Raw genomic sequence first — 20,349 nt, forward strand, 5'->3', positions numbered from 1 at the left:
AGCACCCGGTTTTGCCTGGAACAATCTCATGCAAAGAAATTCAGGACCATGGTTACCCTCACACTGACTTACAGTGCAGTCCATGACCTGGTTAGAAATGGTGGCAGCTTGTTATTGGTGCCTCCTTTGTAATATGGAGACAATGCACATATGGTCTCCAGCTGAGGTAATGGAAATGCTCCTAGATCATTTTAAGCTCCTGCTGAGGAGCTATTCTTGCACCTTGAGCAGTTTGTCATCTTGCCTCTGTGCCATCTGCCTGTCATGCTGTGGTCCAAACAGTCTGACCATGTTTGCATTTCACACAACTTACAACCCAGTTTTCTTTAGTATTGTTAAGTTTGTCATGCAAGGTGCTTTCAGAAAGTTTGAAGCTTGAAATGGATCTAAATCTTCACAGAGTCATAGAATCATAGAGATGTATAGCACGGAAACAGACCCTTCGGTCCAACTCGTCTATGCCGACCAGATGTCCAAACCCAATCTAGTCCCACCTGCCAGCACCCTGCCCATATTCCTCCAAACCCTTCCTATTCATATACCCATCCAAATGCCTCTTAAATGTTGCAATTGCACCAGCCTCCACCACATCCTGTGGCAGCTCATTCCATACACGTACCATCCTCTGTGTGACAACGTTGCCCCTTAGGTCTCTTTTATATCTTTCTCCTCTCAACCTAAACCTATGTCCTCTCATTCTGGACTCCCCGACCCCAGGGAAAAGACTTTGCCTATTTACCCTATCCAAGCCACTCATAATTTTGTAAACCTCTATAAGGTCACCCCTCATCCTCCGACACTTCAGGGAAAACAGCCCCAGCCTGTTCAGCCTCTCCCTGTAGCTCAAATCCTCCAACCTGGCAACATCCTTGTAAATCTTTTCTGAACTGAAAATGTGTTGCTGGTTAAAGCACAGCAGGTCAGGCAGCATCCAAGGAACAGGAAATTCGACGTTTCGGGCCAGAGCCCTTCATCAGGAATGTGTAAATCTTGTAAATCTTTTCTGAACCCTTTCAAGTTTCACAACATCTTCAAATACAATGATTTCAGCTAATGGCCTAATGAGGAAAACACCAATTGATTTGAGTTCAGCCATTTAGACTGGATAATCTTTGGCTTCAGAGTCATTCTTCTCTATGTTGAGTGCCAGGCCCCATCAACTTTGCCCAACTTTAACCAAATCTGCCAACCAACAAGCACTTGTTCAAGTTCTGGCAGACCCATTACAGGTTAATTAACAATTAAGCTGTAAGTAATTGATCACTTCTTTAAATAGTACTGGCAAGGGTCCTTCCTGCTGCTGAATGCAAGATCAGTGATGGGTGTTTCAGAGAAGGTGTTGGCAGGAATAGCAAGTCAGAAACAGTAATTCAGTGTTCTCTGACTAAATCTGTCTACCCTGCATATATCTGGCTCTCAACCCACTGTCTACACAAAACCCTTCACCAAAATGGCATTTGTTGTGGACCAGAATGTGCATATTTTGGGCAAGCATCACTTTTATAGCAAAATAAACACCCAAAACATCACCAACAAGGGCAAAGACCCTACACAAGAACATAAACTTGCAGTTTGTTGACATAACAGCTACTGGCAAAATGTCATGAGGCCTTGCAAAATCTCATCGATCAAATAAAATCGATTGACATTGAACATTAAAAAACCAAAGACAATGATAATTAGAAGGAATTGAAGTGGATAGTGTCACACTGGACAAGTAGATAAATTTGTCTAATTAGGGTGAATGGGGCAGATGGTGGTAGATGTGATGCAGAGGTCCAAAGAACAAAGTACACCAGAAATAATTGAAGGATTTGTTGAACAACATGAAAATACAGCTGGGAATGAAAATAAAACCTCATGAGATATTAGATTCTATCCACTTCCCTGCGTGGCTCAGAAACGGAGAGAAAATGTAATGATACATGGAGGAAGTAGACAGCTTCACAATGTAGCTGCGAAATCACATGCCAAAATTTCCACATTAAGACCAGACGACAAACATAGAGCTGCTAGAATTTATAAGAGCAAAAGAACTTCAAGAAGTGACATCCAGGAAAACAAACATTAGCATTTCAGCCATTTGATTAGGAGCTGAGATCTCTTCTGGATGGAAAGATACAGGAAGCATAAAGAAATGGGCAATCACGGTCTAGTTGGATGATAGATGTCATTGAATGGTTGCAGATGAGCTCAAGTGGATGTGCAAAGAAGGTGTGAGGCAGTAAAGTGCGATACCCCTTGGTGGGAGTAGCTATAAGCAAGACAGGTTGAGGCTTAGAACACTTGCCACAGAGAACCATTTAGTGGTCATTGTCTGATAAATAAAGGAAAAATCACCATAGTTTTACCAGACCACAGGGCTGCTCGCTCATTAGTCAGAGATGACTGGTGGCAGTTTAACCAGAGGGTCACCATGCCTCATGTGAGAGGAGAGTCATAGTCATAGAGTCATAGAGTTATATAGCACAGAAACAGGCCCTTTCATCCAACTCGTCCATGCCGAGCAGATATCCTAACCTAATCTAATCCCATTTGTCAGCACTTGGCCATATCCCTTTAAACCCTTCCTTTTCATATACCCACCCAGATGTCTTTTAAATGCTGCATTGAGTAATTGAGTCATAGAGATGTATAGCACAGAAACAAACCCTTCAGTCCAACTCGTCCGTGCTGACCAGATATCCCAACCCAATCTAGTCCCACCTGCCTTTTGAATGTTGCAATTGTACCACTTCCTCTGGCAGCTCATTCTATACATGTACCACCCTCTGTACGAAAAAGTTGCCCCTTAGGTCTCTTTTATATCTTTCCCCTCTCACCCTAAACCTACGCCCTCTAGTTCTGGACTCTTACACCTGAAGGAACAGACCTTGTCTATTTATCCTATCCATGCCCCTCATGATTTTATAAACCTCTATAAGGTCACCCCTCAGCCTCCGATGCTCCAGGGAAAACAGCCCCAGCCTGTTCAGCCGCTGAGTGTGATGTCGGAAAAGCACAGCAAATCAGACAGCAACCGAGGAGCAGGAGAATCAACATTTCAGGCACAAGCTCTTCATTAAGAGGACTTATGCCCAAAACATTGATTCTCCTGCTCCTCGGATGCTGCCTGACCTGCTGTGCTTTTCCAGCACCACACTCTCGACTCTGATCTCAAGCATATGTAGTCCTCCCTTTCCCCTAGTCTTTTAAATGCTGTAATTGTATCAGCCTCCACCACTTCCTCTGGCAGCTCATTCCATACATGCTCTGCCTTCTGTGTGAAAAAGATACCCCTTAGGTCCCTTTTAAGTCTTTCCCCTCTCGCCTTAAACCTACACTCTCTATTTCTGGACTCCTCCACCCCAGGGAAAAGACATTGTCCATTTACCCTATTCATAGAACATAGAACATAGAACAATACAGCGCAGTACTGACCCTTTGGCCCTCGATATTGCGCCGATCCAAGCCCACCTAACCTACACTAGCCCACTATCCTCCATATGCCTATCCAATGCCCATTTAAATGGCCATAAAGGGGGAGAGTCCACCACTGCTACTGGCAGGACATTCCATGAACTCACGACTCGCTGAGTAAAGAATCTACCCCTAACATCTGTCCTATACCTACCACCCCTTAATTTAAAGCTATGCCCCCTTGTAATAGCTGACTCCATACGTGGAAAAAGGTTCTCATGGTCAACCCTATCTAAACCCCTAATCATCTTGTACACCTCTATCAAGTCACCCCAAACCTTCTTTTCTCCAATGAAAACAGCCCCAAGTGCCTCAGCCTTTCCTCATAAGATCTTCCTACCATACCAGGCAACATCCTGGTAAACCTCCTCTGCACCCGTTCCAGTGCCTCCACATCCTTCTTATAGTATGGCGACCAAAACTGCACACAATACTCCAGATGCGGCCGCACCAGAGTCTTATAAAACTGCAACATGACCTCAGGACTCCAGAGCTCAATTCCTCTAACAATAAAAGCCAGTACACCATATGCCTTCTTCACAGCACTATTTACCCGGGTGGCAACTTTCAGAGATATGTGTACATGGACACCAAGATCCCTCTGCTCATCCACACTACCAAGTAGCCTACCATTAGCCCAGTACCCCATCTTCTTGTTACTCTTACCAAAGTGAATCACTTCACACTTAGCTACATTGCCACCTTTCTGCCCAGCTCTGCAACTTATCTATATCCTGCTGTAACCTGCCACATCCTTCCTCACTGTCAACAACTCCACCGACTTTCTGTCATCCGCAAACTTGCTCACCCAACCTTCTAACCCCTTCTCCAGGTCATTTATAAAAATAACAAACAGCAATGGTCCCAAAACAGATCCTTGCGGAACACCGCTAGTAACTGCACTCCAAGATGAACCTTTACCATCAACTACTACCCTCTGTCTTCTTCCAGCCAGCCAATTACTCATCCAAACCTCCAACGCACCTTCAATGCCATACCTCTGTATTTTTTGCCCCTCATGATTTTATAAGGCTCAATAAAGTCACCCCTCAGCCTCCGACGTTCCAGAGAAAACAGCCCCAGCCTATTCAGCCTCTCCCTATAGCTAAAATCCTCCAACCCTGGCAACATCCTTGTAAATCTTTCAGAACCAAGAGGTTGAGAAGGAGAGTTGTGCACAGTGACTTCAGCTGGTGGGGAATTGAACCCATGTTGTTGACATTACTCTGTAACATTAAACCTGATAACTAATAAAGGGGTCTTAAAGGCCTACAAATCAGAAGTACCTTTAAAAGATCTGGAGAGAATGTCTTGGAACAAGCCGAACCCCCTTCCCCATAAATTAAGCTCAGCTCCTAAATTAGAAAACTACACTTCTGAATCTGTTTTATTTAGGGGATCATTTTGATGGGATCCCTTGCAAAATATTTTCCAAAATACCATTTTTAAGACTCTGACATAATGGCCACATTTATTTGACAAAGTTACTAGAGAATATCCAGTGATCAATGATCCATCTCCATAGTCTCCAACTCCCGAGAAGAAAAGGAGAAGTGAAACATTGAAGGGCAAATCAAGAAACTAAATTCCTATCAACGCCATAATTTCAATTCAATTATGCCTTTTTAAAAAGTCTTTGATAAGCCATTATACGACTTGAAGCTAAACTGCACTTTAATACACTATGACATTACATAAAAATTGACCTCAGACATTAGTTGCAGTTTCAAAAGATCACATAATTTCAACATAAATGAGCAATCCAATTAAGCAACAACAATACCATTAAAAATAATAAGCACTATTCCCAGTGTTCTGAAGTCCTGCTCCAAGTTAAAGTCAGAGCTTCTGAACACAAAGACTTCCTTGGCTTGCTTCCATGGGACATTATGTTGCCACATGCTGTTACGTCTAGAAGGTTGGAAAAACATAATGAATCGGACCATTCAGGTCTGTCTGTCTCGGCCAGGGAGAAAGAAAAGCAGATGTTGATTCAACTCACGCTGATCAATCAGATGATTAATTCCTCAGGGCACAGCACCTGCTGTACTCCTCTGGGCCAGGAACAGCATGCACGCAAGATAAGAGGAAGAATGGTTAAAATGTACATCTAAAAAAGGTTCAAACTAATGACCCACATCCAATACTGAACGGAAATGTTGATTATAGATCATTCTGAAGGATTGTAAATGCAAGCAAAGCTTTGTCTTAATCAGAGCAAAGTATAATGACCCCAAGAGGTTTTCTGACAAACCTGGACACTGCCCTTGTGCAAACAGTCACTAAGAAGCAGCTAATCACAACCATCCAGCCCCATCCTCCATCTGGGGCTTCCATTAATGGAACCTTTGAGTGCCGGGGCATTGTACCAATTCGACTGTCTACTGAGATTTGCACTACACCCTGGTTCCAACAGAGTGTCAAGTTTGTTTCTCTGTACTGCAGAGGGAGGTTCAGAACTTCTGTACTCGAAGGTCTGGAATGTGCTCTTGTAAATGATTTTCATGAAACATCTGAAAAAAATTAAACACAGGATGCGTTAGGTCAAAAGTCATATCTGCGTGATTAAGAATGAGGCAAATTGATTGCAAATTCTTACCGCAAAAGATTTAAGAAGTTTAATTAGAAAAGACCAGATCAGAAGGCCTACGTAAGAACTCAATAAAATAGGAATGTAAAAGACAGACTGCTTAATCATCATATTTTTCTACTTTTCTGTACAAACACAACACAGGCAGGAGCTCACATTTGCAAATGCTAATGGCACTCTCCCAATGTTTGATGAACATAATTATTCTTAACAAGCTGAAGCAAGCCCGGGACACAGCAAGCAGTCAGGCACGAAGAGTAGAACTTACACAGGAGTGAACTTTATTCACTCATTGCAATTGTGTGTTTATGCACAGTAACGAACAAGATATGAGTGGCGATAGATATCCAACCATCGCCTCATTCCTGACCCCTTCATCTACTTAACTACCTCCCTCTATTTCATCCCCCAGCTTGAGTCATTTGCGATCAAAGGAAAATAACGTTACCAATTTGTTCAAATCTAAACCTGCCTTGTTCTGGTCCGCAAAACACAAATTACACAATTTCTTCAAAGTTTCTTCCATTAAGAAGGGGGTGAAGTAGGTTACTCCAGCTGGAGTTCGTCTGCTGCACCTGCTCTTATTCTTTCTTTCTCCTTCTCTTCCTTCTTTCTCTCGGCCTCAAATAGCCAGCCCCAGCCTCTGAAGTGGGGACTCCAGTGACCGGTGGCTCAGTGCAGTGTGTGTTGGCAGCCAGCGGTGAGAGCACATTGACCCGTGCTGATCTGCTGTGGACAGCCCTTGGTGAGAGACTCTGATGTTTGTCTTTTTAGCTTCTTGTTTTCTGACTGAGGGTGTGTATAGCTGTAATGTAACCTTTTCTCTTCATTTTTCTATTCTTTAACTAAAGATTGTACACTAGTACTCAATAGCTAAGATGGTGCCATGTGTTGCTGACGTTGTTACACTGTAATTAATCTTGTAACTGAAGAAACTGTACCTTGGTTTGTACCTAACTTGGCACGGTAAGTGGCAACTTGTTAACTTTTCACTATACTAAATTGCGTACATGTGAGAATAAAGCTAATTCAATTCAATTCAAAATTGCACTTCTATCCCACAGGAGAAAGTGAGGACTGCAGATGCTGGAGATCAGCGTCACAAAATGTGGTGCTGGAAAAGCACAGCTGGTCAGGCAGTATCCAAGGAGTAGGTGAATAGATGGTTCAGGCAAAAACACTTCATCAGGAATGAGGCTCATTCCTGATGAAGAGCTTTTACGTGAAACGTCGATTCTCCTGCTCCTCGGATGCTGCCTGACCAGCTGTGCTTTTTCAGCACCACACTCTTTGACTTCTATCACACAGGCACAGAACTCAAAAGCTTATGTTTAGAAGTCACCCCTGTCTTGGGTCTTTGAGTATGATGTACATTGAGAAGTTTGACCTGTGCACAAAGTGAGAACAAGGTCAGCAGTGAAGCACTGTGCCAATCTGAGCCCTGCAGTCAGTGTAGCCTCAGGCAGCATTTTAAATGTTGCCAATCAATCAGTGGGCACCAACTCGTGAGGGTGAAGGATACTACATTCCAACCTTTTAAATAAAGAGTAATCAGGTTAGACAGCCCCTGCTGGATGCATCAGATTCCTAGCTGAGCCACTTAGAACCATGGAATCCCTATGGTGTGGAAAGAGGCCATTCGGGCCACTCTGCCTGCAATGACCCTCCGAAGAGCATTCCACTCAACACCCTCCTTCACTCTATCCCTATAACCCCAGATTTAGCATGACTAACCCACCCAGCCTATACATCTTTAGTCTTGGGGGGGACTGGAGCACCCACCAAAAACTCTCATCGACATGGGGAGAATGTGCTATCGGGATTCTATTAAACCCCACCTCTATACTATGAAAACATTTGGAGCACGCAAACTCCCTACAGATAGATAGTTACCTGGGACTGGAATCGAACCCAGGTCCCTGCTGCTGTGAGGCAGCAGTGCTAACTACTGAGTCACCGTGCTGCCCCCAAAGGAGATCAGGTCTGATGGGTGGGAGAAGAGGACATCCACAGTGTGCTGACAGTTTTGTGTGTGTGTGTGTGTGTGTGCGCGCGCGCGCATAAGAGTGTGCGTGTCTGCGTCTATATGTGTTGCGTGTGCGTCTGTGTGTGTGCACGTGTATCTGTGTGTGAGTCTGTGTGTCGGTGTTCGCATGTCTGTGTGTGTGTGTCTGTCTATGTCTATGTCTGCGTCTGCATGTGTGTATATGTATGTATTTGTGTGCGTGTCTGTATAAGTGTCTGTCTGTGTGTATCTGTGCGCATGGCTGTGTATGTGTCTATGTGTGTCTGTGGGTGTGTGTGTGGCTCTGTGTGTGCATCTGTCTGTACCTGTGTGTGTCTGCGTGTGTGTCTGTCCATGTCTGTAAATATCTGTGTCTGTTTGTCTGTCCGTGTGTATATCTGTGTCTGTGTGGGAGTGTGTGTGTGTCTGTGGGGGGGTATGTGTGCACACGCGCGTGTGTGTGTGTGTGTCTGTCTGTGTGTGTGTCTGTTTGCGTGCATGTTTGTGTCTCTGTGTGTGTATCTGTGTGTGTTTCTGTGTGTGCATGTGCATTTCTGTACATGTGTCTGCATTTGTATGTGTGCATGTACTCATGTGTGTCTGTCTGTGTGTCCGTGTTTGTGCATGTCTGTCTGTGTGTATGTCTGTGTGCGTGTTTGTGTGCGTGTCTGTGTACGTGTCTATGTGTGGAGTCTGTTGTGTGTCTGTCTGTGCCTATGTGGATGTGTGTGTGTGTGTGTGTGTGTATATGTGTGTGTGTATATGTGTGTGTGTCTGTGGGTGTGTGTGTTTGTCTGGGTACACCAATCCTGGCTGAGTTCTCAGCAGATCCCAGACCGTAATTCCAGTGTCAAGGACCGAAGGGTGATCCAGACGATTCGAACAGCCCACTCAAGGGGGTTTGCTGGCCAGGATGGGCCGTTTGATCTCTCTTTTTCTCTCTCTTGGGGATACTGCCCGAGTGGGTAGGTACCAGGTGACCGTTGTCCCACCAACAAGAGAGGAAATCGCCCAGGCATTGGTGGTGGCCGCCATTACAGTGTGGAGATAAGTTCCGACTCGCCAGTCAGGTTATAAACAGCGAGTTTGGTTCAGTGCTGTCTCCCCAGCGGAGCTGTCCTCGTGCGGCATTCTGGGGCTTTGAAGTTTCAGAGCCTGCTGGAGAGAGACCACCACAGTAACCAGTGAACCCCAGACACCGGCCGGAGGGTGGAGTAAAGAAAAGAGGCTCCTCCACACCATGCTCTAAACCAAATTGCCCCATGGTCTCCAGAACAATGTTAGGTTAATGTGCCAGCACATTTGAGCAGAAGTGCCCACTCTCAACTCTACAAATTCCTCATTCATGGTAATTTATACAGCAGAATCTAATTATCGGGACAGTGCAGACTCAAGGAGAGACAATTCCTCCATCTTCAGCAACAACCACATGGCTCCTACAATGCTCTCCCTTGATCCTCTCTCTGGAACTTTAATAAAAATTTCAAATATTTCAGTGCTATTCTCCGGTTTTGGTAGTGAGCAATTGTTCCTGGATATTGTATTACTGAGGTTCGAACTCGGGAATAAAGGGGACCATAAAGGGGGATATTCAGCCTGTTGCAACATTCCATGACATCCTGGCTGATCCGCACCTCAGCTCCACCTACCCTGCTTTTTGTCCCTTAAGGCCTTTACCTAAAAAAAACTGTTATCAATCTCAGTTTTCATGACACAGCATCCACCAGTCTTCATGGAAAGAAAGTTCCAAATTTCCCACACCCTGAGCACAGACATATTTCACTGCAGTGTAGCCTCACTCCAATTTTAAAATAATTTGCCGTTTTGCTCAATTCCTCTGCAAAATTGATACATCCAAAGCTCGACCACCGATGTTTTGACTCTCACTCAAGTCCATTGCACGTACTATCTGGTGTTCATCTGCCTACAGTGGCTCCTCCTCAAACTTACAATTCTTGCCCTTGTATTCAGCTCCCCAGTTAGATCTTGACTGGCAGTTAAACAGCAATGTTTCTGTCATGTTTGATCCTCACTATGCCTTTTATAATTTATCTTCAGCAGCATCTGAAGTCTTTCATTCATGGAGGTCTCAAAACATTCTACAAGGTTTGGTAGGCCTGTATATCTCAAACTTTGTACTGGCCGCACCAACTAGCCCTTTCCACACTGTAGACATAAACACATCGCTTCTCTGGTCTATGTCAAATACAACAGGAATGTATGGTAGGAACAAAAACACTGTGTCCTTCAATGTTACTTTAAAGAAGAAAAAAAGTTAAATCAAACAGTATTTCATGTAATCTAGTTTGAGTTCTGTTAGTGATTACCCTAATTGTTGTAATCAATGATCTGTTGTCGTAAGTACATTTTGGCAACTTGCCATATCTCAGTTTACTCTAAAGGGCTTGCATTTTAATAAAACTTGCATTTACATAGTACTTTAGAAAAATAATTCTGGACATCCTTAAGTACTTCATAGATAAATTCCTTCATAGATAGCAGGAATTGGTCACTTCATCGAAACATGCTGCAGAAGAATGAAGAATGAATACTGACCAGGGGGCAAGGAAGAACACCCTTGCTTTCCTTCAAATACAATTGTTATTATTCTGTCCTGTTGGGGGTAAGCTGGGTCTCGGTTTACTGCCTCATTCATCCTGCAGCATCTCTGACAGTGCAGCACTCCTTCAGTACTTTAATCGACTGTCAGCCTGGATTATGGATTCATCACTTGAATGAGATTTGAGCCCACAAGCAAGAGTGCTATCTACTAACTTTTTTTTTAAATTTTAAAATATATTGCCAAAAAATGACAAGTTGCTGAAGCTTTCTGTTTTGCACTAATCAGAACAATTTGTAAAACTATCAACTGAATGGGAAAACTATCAAAAACTTCTTTGAAAGAACCAATCAATATAAATAACGTAGAGTGGGTTTGGCTATACTCCAGGCATTTAAAAGGTGCAAGTGTTCCAATTGCAACCTTCTGACAACCTGGTGAAAGTCCACTAGAAAATGGGGCAGAATTCCATTTAAGAATAGGAAAATCATACTCAGTTCATGTTGCAAATCCTCCCTAGAAATTATAATCTCTGAGAAACTTCTGTAATTAAACCAAAAGGAAAATAATGGGGTTGTTAAATGAAGTGGGGCACTTTTAAGCAAAGTGGCTTTGAAAATGTAGTGAATGGAGGGGGAAAAAAAGGCGGCTTTTTGAGTCAGAGGGCTTGGTTAGAGGCTGAAGACCACATGATGGAACCTCCAGGAATAAGTCCAACAAAGCTGGCAACTCTTTGTACAGTTGCAAATGTGTTGCTGGTCAAAGCACAGCAGGCCAGGCAGCATCTCAGGAATAGAGAATTCGACGTTTCGAGCATAAGCCCTTCATCAGGATTCTCTATTCCTGAGATGCTGCCTGGCCTGCTGTGCTTTGACCAGCAACACATTTGCAGCTGTGATCTCCAGCATCTGCAGACCTCATTTTTAACTCTTTGTACAGTGTATGCCTGAACTTGTAATGATGCATTTCATTAGGCAGGGCTTCACTTTGAGTGCTGTAAACGTCAGTAAACTGGTTTCAGCTACTCTACTAGATTGTCATTGCTTTTGACTTTTTGCAAGAATGTAATTAAACAGGATTGAAAGCAGGCAGGGACCAGCCCTACAATGGAGCTGGCATACGCTGTTCTTGTTAAAATTTGTTCACAGAATTTATGATAGAGAGCCATCCTATTCCAAGTGCTACTTAGTCTACTTCAGTCAGTGGGGAGTGGAACAAAATATTTCTCAAACTACTACAGACTGTCCAGCCAACTACTCAGTAACAGAGTGGCTTAAGGCCATGGTCAGATGTTTGACCAGGAGGGTGGACAATATACTCTTTGGTACAATTCCACTCAATGTAGCATCACCTGTATAAGAAGGAGCACACAGCAGTGACATTATATGACAGAACAACAGTAAGGCTTCCAGACAGAGTACAGGAGACCTGTGGAGACTAAACTTGGTTAAAAGTCAGCTCATTAATAAGATTTTCATCTGTGCTACCAAGTTTGATGAAGCAGTAAAGCAGAAAGATCTCACATTTTATGAAATCTTTTACAATATCTAAAAATACTAAAAGACTTTTGAAATGTAGTCATGGTTGTATTGTAGAAAAGCTCCATCTAACATTTGCACAGTGGGGTCTGACAAATAGCAGAGATAACGGACTGGATAAATCTGTTTAAGGGGACTTGATTGAGAGAAGGCCATCAGCTAGGACACCAGGGAGAACTCATATGGGTTTCTCCAAACACGGAATCTTAAATAAACAAAAGCAGACCCCCTTCCAAACAGATGACATAATGCAGTACTTTGTCAGTATTATACCAAAGTATCAAGTCTGGATTACAGATTCAGGAGTTTGATGAGCGACTTGAATCCATGACCTCTGACCCAGATGAACTGAGCCCCATTTTACATCATGGCAAAGATTAAGCTTCTACAAAAATAGAATCTGGATGCAATGAAGATGTCTGGAATTGATTACTTAAATAAATGCAAGCTGCATTGGACTTGTCTGTTGTAGATTGAAGTGGCTCATTTGTTCCAAAATAGTTTTCTAGACACATTGCCAGCAATTCAGTGGGATCATCTATTAAAACAATCTTGCTAACTTCCAATAAGTGTGTATTTGCAGAGCCAACGAAACATTGTCCCCGAATGCCAGCAAGCCCCATAGAGGAAGGAAAAGTCTGTCCTTCCTGAAGCTATACTGAAAGATTGAGCAGCTCTGCCCATGTTTCTGAGGAGAGAAGGGATTGAAATTCCTGTCTTTTATCTCAATAACATACTACCAGTTTAAAAAGTGGTGGAATGAGAATGGAAGCACAAAACATTATTTGTTTCTCTTCATCACTGTTCCTTATACTTGTACCACTTTAAAACAGGATGAAATTGACTCAAACAACAACAATTGTCCTTTCTCCAGAAGATAGCTAACAGTTATTTTCCGAGCAACATTCTGAAACTGCAGTCAAATCCACTTTATTCCAAGTCAGATCCAATATTAGACATTCAGTGAATGGAATTTTTTATTAATTCCAGTCTTAATCTATAAAAAAAAAGTGATTCTTTTGTTTAGAAGGGCTGATCAGAAATAATTCACTTGTTATTTTTCCAAATAAACATTGCAACTGTATACAAATTGTAGCTCCTGTTCAGATTCGTGGGTAATTTAAAGTTCTCTCTACCAATTGGGAGCAATGATTATTTCATGCCATTTTGAGAGACAGAAGCAGCTTGCATTTATATAATGCCTTCAGTGTAGAAGAAACATCTCAATGCAATTAGAGAGATTAAAACAGATGTCAAGATAAAGGAGGAGATATTACATCTTAAAAAGGAGATGGAACTATGAGATTTTAGCGACAGAACTAGGGGAATAAACAGTGGCATGATTGTCAATGGAGGTGATAGAGAGATCAGGCTTTCAGGCGTGGCCACCCCAGAAGAATGACAAAAATAGATCAACCATTCCCACAAAGCTGTCAATAAATACGAGCACATTCCTTCAAAGCTATTTTCAATAAATAACAAAACGTACGAGAGTCAGAGGGGAAAATGCAAATGTTGAAATCATTCAAGACCATTCTTCATGAAATATTTGAATTTTTAACCAATTGATAAACACTGATTCAGTAAGTTTATGCTACACAATTGCTAAATATTATAATTCACTTTTCTTTAAAATCTGATTTATCAGCAGATTATTTACAATAATGACTACCCAATGCTTATCACAATATTCATCTTCCCAGTGGCATCACTGAAGGAAATTCAGTTTGCCTCACTCGCGTTGCATACACCCCCCAGCCCTACATCTGACTTCACTGGAAAGATAATGTTGAGCTATCTGGGGAATAGAGGGAGCTGCACTTGGTGACCAGCAGTATCTATGTCCCAAATTGTAGGCCTGAACTATCCACAGAGCACTGCTTTTATGCCTCCATTTGCCAGAGAAGTTAGCATATCTCCAACATCTACTGAATTTGCCACAAGGGCACTTGGTGTGTTGTCCTTCTTAGCACTCATCTCATGTAGAGAAACTATAGATTAGTCTAACTAATACAAGCCAAGTAGGGCACAGTGGCACTGAAATGTGAAATGACAACTGTAGACAAGAGTGTTGAAATCAAGTTCCTCTGGTGGTTTTTTGAATCTGCCTGCTGCTATCAAGCAGCCAAAATATTCAGAGTTATACATCACCAGTGTTTCCAAGGAGCAACCTTTTCAGAAGTCTTTGTGTTATCTAAACAGAAGTCAATGGACTGGAACTTTAATAAAAGTACAAGATACAGCTCAATGTTTTATATACAGTCGTACCTCATTGACATAACGAGTTAGAAATGGAGATCCATCATACCCTGAGTTGTCACAAAATTAAAGATTTTTTTTAATGAGGAATTACCCAATTTACCTGACTTTCAAACTCATATTGAGAGAAAACACACTCCAGGCTAGTGTATTTAACAATTATGACTAATTATAACAAATAAATAAATTTTCACTACAGATTAACAATTTGGAACTGTTGAAAGCAACTCTATGGACACACACACACACAGCAACGTTGACCGTGGGAACTTCTGAGAAGATAGTCCAGTAGTTCCTGTTCACATGGTTTACTCAGATGAGTAGAATGTTACTTTTTGGTTTTCCATCTCCTGACACTTTTGCTTGTTTACAAGAAGCAAAGGGTGAATGCTTCACACTTATATGGCTCTTTGACTCATCCATTAAAGGTCACTTCCTTCAGCAACTGGCTTGAGATGGTTTTTACCTCAGAGCAAACAACCATTCCTTCTCCTCCTGAGGGCCAACAGTTCCTGCCCAAGCATTCAGCTACCCCGGAGCCGGTCACATAGTTGCTGGCACGCAGCAGGTCTGTGTCATCAATAATTGATCACAGATGGCAATGGATGCAGGATCAATTGTGAATCTGAAATCTGACATTGCTGAAAGGTTTACCTAAGGTATGAAGGGACATGGGCCAAAGCTGGGTATATGGAGACAGACCACAGATCTGTCTCCATATGGTGGAACAGGCTTGAGGGGATGAATGGCCAACTCTATTTACCAGAGAAAACATCTGATTTGGATGCATCATAACATGGTTTGGTAATGACTTCAAGAAACTACAGAATTGTGAACATTGCTCAGTCCATCAGGAAAACCAGCCTTCCAACCATTGACTTCACCTATACTTCCTGCTGCCTTGGGAAAGCAACCAGTATTATCAATGACCCCTCCCACTCCGGTTATACTCTCTCGCACCATCTTCCCTCAGGCAGAAGATATAAAAGTTTGAATACACATATGAATAGATTCAAGAACCGTTCCTTCCCCGCTGTTATCAGACTTTTGAATGGACCTCTTCAATGTTAATATTGATCTCTCTTTCTCTGCACCTTCTCTATGACTGTAACACCATATTCTGCACTCTCTTCTGCTACCCCGCTGTACAAGCCACCTGTAGAGTATGCAAAACAACAGATTTCCCTTTATCTTGGTACATGTGACAACAATGAATTAATCCTGTCGGGAAAATCCTAGGTTTCATTGAATCCCTACAATGTGGGAGCAGTCCACTCAGCCCATCCAAAGAGCATCCCATCCTGAACCACTACGATAACCTACATACCAAAAGCATCCTCCTTAGTTAATCTACTCACCAACGTATCTTTTGATGCAGTGGGAGGAAACCTATGCAGATGTGGGGAGAACGTGCAAACTTCACATAAACAGTCACCAGAGGGTGGAACTGAACCCGGGTCTCTGGTACTGTGATACAGCAGTGCTAGCCACCAAGCCACCATGTTGTGTTGGGTCAGCTGGATGGATCCTCACGTAAACACAAACATCCTAAATGGTCCATGAAGGTGCCAACTAGATAAGGGTGCCACCTAGGAAAGTAATGCTCCTTGAGGAATTATTAGTAGTTTGGTGCTAAATTTTTAAAAAGCAGAACTACAAAGTCAATAACCTCTGGACAACTATCCGAGTCACGTGTAGACTGAAGTAGTATTAATAAGATTAGAGGGGCAAATATGTGGGTCAAACGTTGGTTTGGGAGAAATGGGCTCTGATTCATGTGGCACTCACATCAGTGTTGGGGAAAGAGGGAGGTGTACCATTAGGAAGGATTCTGTTTGAATATGTTGGGACCAGTGCCTCGGAAAACCATATAACCTAGGGTCACAGATAGGGTTCATCATAGGGAGAGGGTGTTACAATTGAAGAGAAGACTGAACAGTAAAACAAAATGACTGAGCAGAGGTGTAGGGTGGTGAAGAGGGAAATTACTATTGGTTTGTCAGGAAGGGGTAGAAAATAGAATGCAGCAGAAATTAGAATGAGAGAGAGGGAGAACAATACAAAGAAGTCAAAGCTAAAGGCTCTTATTCCAAATGTACACAACATTGCAAACAAAACAGATTAATTGATGGCTCAAATAGAAATAAATGAACATGACTTGACAACAAGTGTAGGGACATAACTGCAGGGTGGCAACTTTAAAATACATTATTTTAGATCCAGCAATGTGTAACATGTTAAGAATTTTTAAACTTCATTCATGGAATGTGGGTGTTGCTGGCTAGCTCAGCAATTACTGCCCAACCCTAAGTACCCAGCAGGCAGTTAGGAGCCAACCACGTTGCTGAGTGTCTGGAATCACATTCAAGCTAGATCATGTAACGATAGCTGTTTCTTTCCCTAAAGGACATTACTGAACCAAACAGAAATTTCTGGCAATCAACAACGGTTTCATGATCTTCATTAGCCTCTTAATTCCAGATTTTTAACTGAATCAAAATTCCACCCTCTGCCAAGGAAGGATTTGAACCCAGATCATTGCTTGAGTCGCTGAATGGATGGTCTAGTGACAATGCCACTAGGTTACTAATTCCTACCAACAAGGGGGCCAATCAGAAGTCTCATATGTAAGGATCCTCAAGGTGGGTAGCATATACAACATGACAGAATTTCAAATTCAGTTTGAGGGAGGGCAACTCAATCCCAAAACAACGTCTTCAACTTAATTAAGAGCAATTAAGAGGTAGAAAGAAAGATTGGCCTAAAGGAGGTTGTAAAATTAAGCCAAGTCAGTGGATCATCAGTGGCTGATATTTCAGAATGTTCAACAAACATTTATTAAGTGTCAGAAAAGGACTCGTGAGAAAGTCAGGTGGTAGCATGACAACTAACACCTCACACATACAGAACTTGTCAGGTCAAATATTAACTCACAAACCCAGCTGAATGATCTTTTTCAAACCTTTGTAGATACATTCTATTTTGCTCAAGAAGCACACAATCTGCAGGCAGTCAATCCATATAACATTTTATAAATTCTTACTTTGGGAATAGAACCAGTCTGACTCAAGATTGAGATACAGACAGACTCTAACCTCACACCTTTAGTACATTATCTGAGCTGAGATTACACCTTTTTTATAAACCTTAAATTGTCTCAAGAATGTGACTTAAAAGAAGTTCTGGGATTTACATTTTAATTAACTGAAACCTGTAACCCATTCTAAAAGATGAAAGACTTGACAGCAATCTAGGTTTGTTCGATATATTGCATCAGTTTGTAGGACACTGTGATCTTTTGCTATAAATTCTCTGTCCTATGATCCTGCTCCACAACCACCTGATGAAGGAGCAGCGTTCCGAATGCTAGTGATTCCAAATAAACCCGTTGGACTATAGCCTGTTGTTGTGCGATTTTTAACTTTTCAAACCTGTTTGACACGAGCATTGTTTGTAGTGAATTACATGCCATGTATAGAGTCATATAACTCATATGGAGAATGCATTCAAGTCCAAGTTAATTACGCTGGCTCAGTGGTTAGCACTGTTGCTTCACAGAGCCAGGGACCTGGGTTTGATTCCTGCCTTGGGCAACTGTCTGTGTGGAATTTGCATGCTCTCCCTGTTATGTGTGGGTTTGGAATTTGCACATTCACCCTGGTGTCTGTGTGGGTTTGCTCTGGTTTCCTCCCACACTCCCCAAAACAAAAGTATGTGCAGGTGAGGTGAGTTGGCCATGCTAAATTGCCCATAGCGTTAGGTGCATTAGTCAGAGGTAAATATAGGTCTGGGTGGGTTACTCTCTGGAGGATCTGTGTGGACATTTGAGCCAAAGGGCCTGTTTCCATAGTGTGGAATCTCAAGGCGGCATGGTGACTCAGTGGTTAGCACTGCTGCCTCACAGCACCAGGGATCCAGATTTGATTCCCACCTTGGGAACTGTCTGTGTGCAGTTTACACATTCTCCCTGTGTCTGTGTGGGGTTCCTCTGGGTGCTCTGGTTTCCTCCCATAGTCCAAAGATGTACAGGCCGGGTGAATTGGCCATGCTAAATTGTCCATAATGTTAGGTGCATTGGTCCGGGTGGGCTACTCTTCGGAAGGTTGGCGTGGACTTGTTGGGCCAAAGGACCTGTTTCCACAGTGTGGGAATCTGATCTAGTCACCTAACTTGTAGTTTTATTCCATAAATTTACAATATTAAAGTGAATCATTGGCTCCTGTTGAAATAAAAAGAAGAATGAAGGCTTTTAAAAAAATTTCAATTCCCTAGACTGAGGGAAACAACCACTTCCTGGAGGAAAAATGTGGAGCAGGATGTGGAGAAGTGTCTGCAGCTTGGACTCCAGCTTCCTACTTCACAACCAAAGTTTCTATACTGCAACACTGGATCATCCTGGATTCCAGCAGCTCTCACATGCTGCAGCAGCATCACATATTCCATCCTGCCTTCACTTTCATATCAACTTAATTTCTAAATTAATCACTCTAGATTCTCTTCTCTTTACACGCCATTGTCCTTATATTAACTAAAGAAGTACCAGCATCAATCTTATACTTAACCAGCTTTTTAACTAAAAAAGAAGAAAAATACTAGAAACCTAAACACAAACTTTAAAAGACTAGAAAGATTCTCCAAGCTTACTAACCAATCAGCTGCCTTCCCTATGCTCACGGCTCTTGATTGCTCATCACTCTGTCATCGGTCTCACAACGGGTTGGCTTCTCCTTCCATGTTTTTTATCTTCTCCAGCTTTCTGCTCACCCTGGAGATTTTATGTCTTGCCGTAAACTCAAGTCAAAGCATCTCTATTCCCTTTTGCAATGTACTTCCACTTTGAACCCTACTCCCAGTTTCATTAACTCAGTTTTTGTGTCTCTTTGACAAAGTCTGCAAACACATCAGCTGCACTCCTTGCTAACTGAGAGGTGCAAAAGATTCCTTTCTTACATGAATCCGCACAAAGCCACCTCCAGGGCATAGTAATTAGCGCCCTATTTACACCAAGAATTTCAGGGGCTTAAGATGCAACTGCTACAATCATGCCACTGCCTCCTTTAATTAAACTATTTTACCTTAAGAGCTATTGACCGATATCAACCTTATCTCCAAAACTAAAGTTGGAAAAGATACACCAGTTGAATTTCCACTTTGAAACAAATTCATAGATTCACTCACTCAGCATTCGTCTCAGTCTGACAAAGTCTCTCGGTCCTGATAGAATTCATCTTAGTATCTTAAAAGAAGTTGTACAGGGTTGTAGATGCTTTTTTAGTAGTTTTTCAAAATTCACTCAGTGTAGGAAACATTCAGTCAGATTAGAAGGTAGTAGATATACTCCCTGTATTCTAGATGGCAGGGATGCTAAAACAGGAAACGATAGACCACTTAGCTTGACTCTGTACTGGGTGTTAGAATTGATCATTCAAGAGATTATAGCTGCAATTTACAAAATATCAAGCTAGCTGGGAATACACAACATGGTTTTGTCAAATGTACATCATGTTCAACCAATTTCAGTTCTTTGAGGGAGTAACATGCACTGTGGTTAAAGGATACTATACTTGGATTGCCAGAAGTCATTTGATAAGGTGCTACATCATAAGTAGAATTAGGCCATTCGGCCCAGCAGGTCTATTCTGCCTTTTGATCATGGCTAATATTTTCTTAACCCCATTCTCCTCCCTTTTCCCCAAACTTTTTGTGAAAAATAAAAGCTCATGGTGAACATGTTACAATATTAGCACAGACAGATATTTGTGCACAAACAGGTCTTTGCTGGGTTGGGAAGAATGGATGGGTGGGATCCAGCAGGAATGTGTGCTGGGGTCTAACGTTCACAATTCATATTCATAGCTAAATGAAGGGAGCAAAGGCATGGTGGCTAAATTGGCAGATGATTCAAGGTGGGTAGGAAAGCATGTTGTGAAGAAGACAC

The 20,349-nt window shown here is 42.2% G+C and overlaps 1 protein-coding gene across 4 annotated transcripts in view; it reads right to left on the reverse strand.

Moving 5' to 3' along the window:
* The window catches only part of LOC132826221 (monocarboxylate transporter 12-like), a 52,440-nt gene that overhangs the window by 21,717 nt on the left and 10,374 nt on the right, over positions 1-20,349 (reverse strand). For 3 of the 4 annotated variants that reach the window (XM_060841894.1, XM_060841895.1, XM_060841893.1), the window contains exon 2: positions 5,714-5,972. In XM_060841894.1, the coding sequence (XP_060697877.1) occupies positions 5,714-5,823 (110 nt within the window). In that variant the 5' untranslated portion in view covers positions 5,824-5,972. Of the gene's footprint in view, positions 1-5,461; positions 5,687-5,713; positions 5,973-20,349 lie in introns of those variants that run through there. The other variant, XM_060841897.1, reaches the window with a different exon arrangement.

This window comes from Hemiscyllium ocellatum, chromosome 22, assembly GCF_020745735.1.
Source record: "Hemiscyllium ocellatum isolate sHemOce1 chromosome 22, sHemOce1.pat.X.cur, whole genome shotgun sequence".
In the NCBI taxonomy this organism is placed as follows: domain Eukaryota; kingdom Metazoa; phylum Chordata; class Chondrichthyes; order Orectolobiformes; family Hemiscylliidae; genus Hemiscyllium; species Hemiscyllium ocellatum.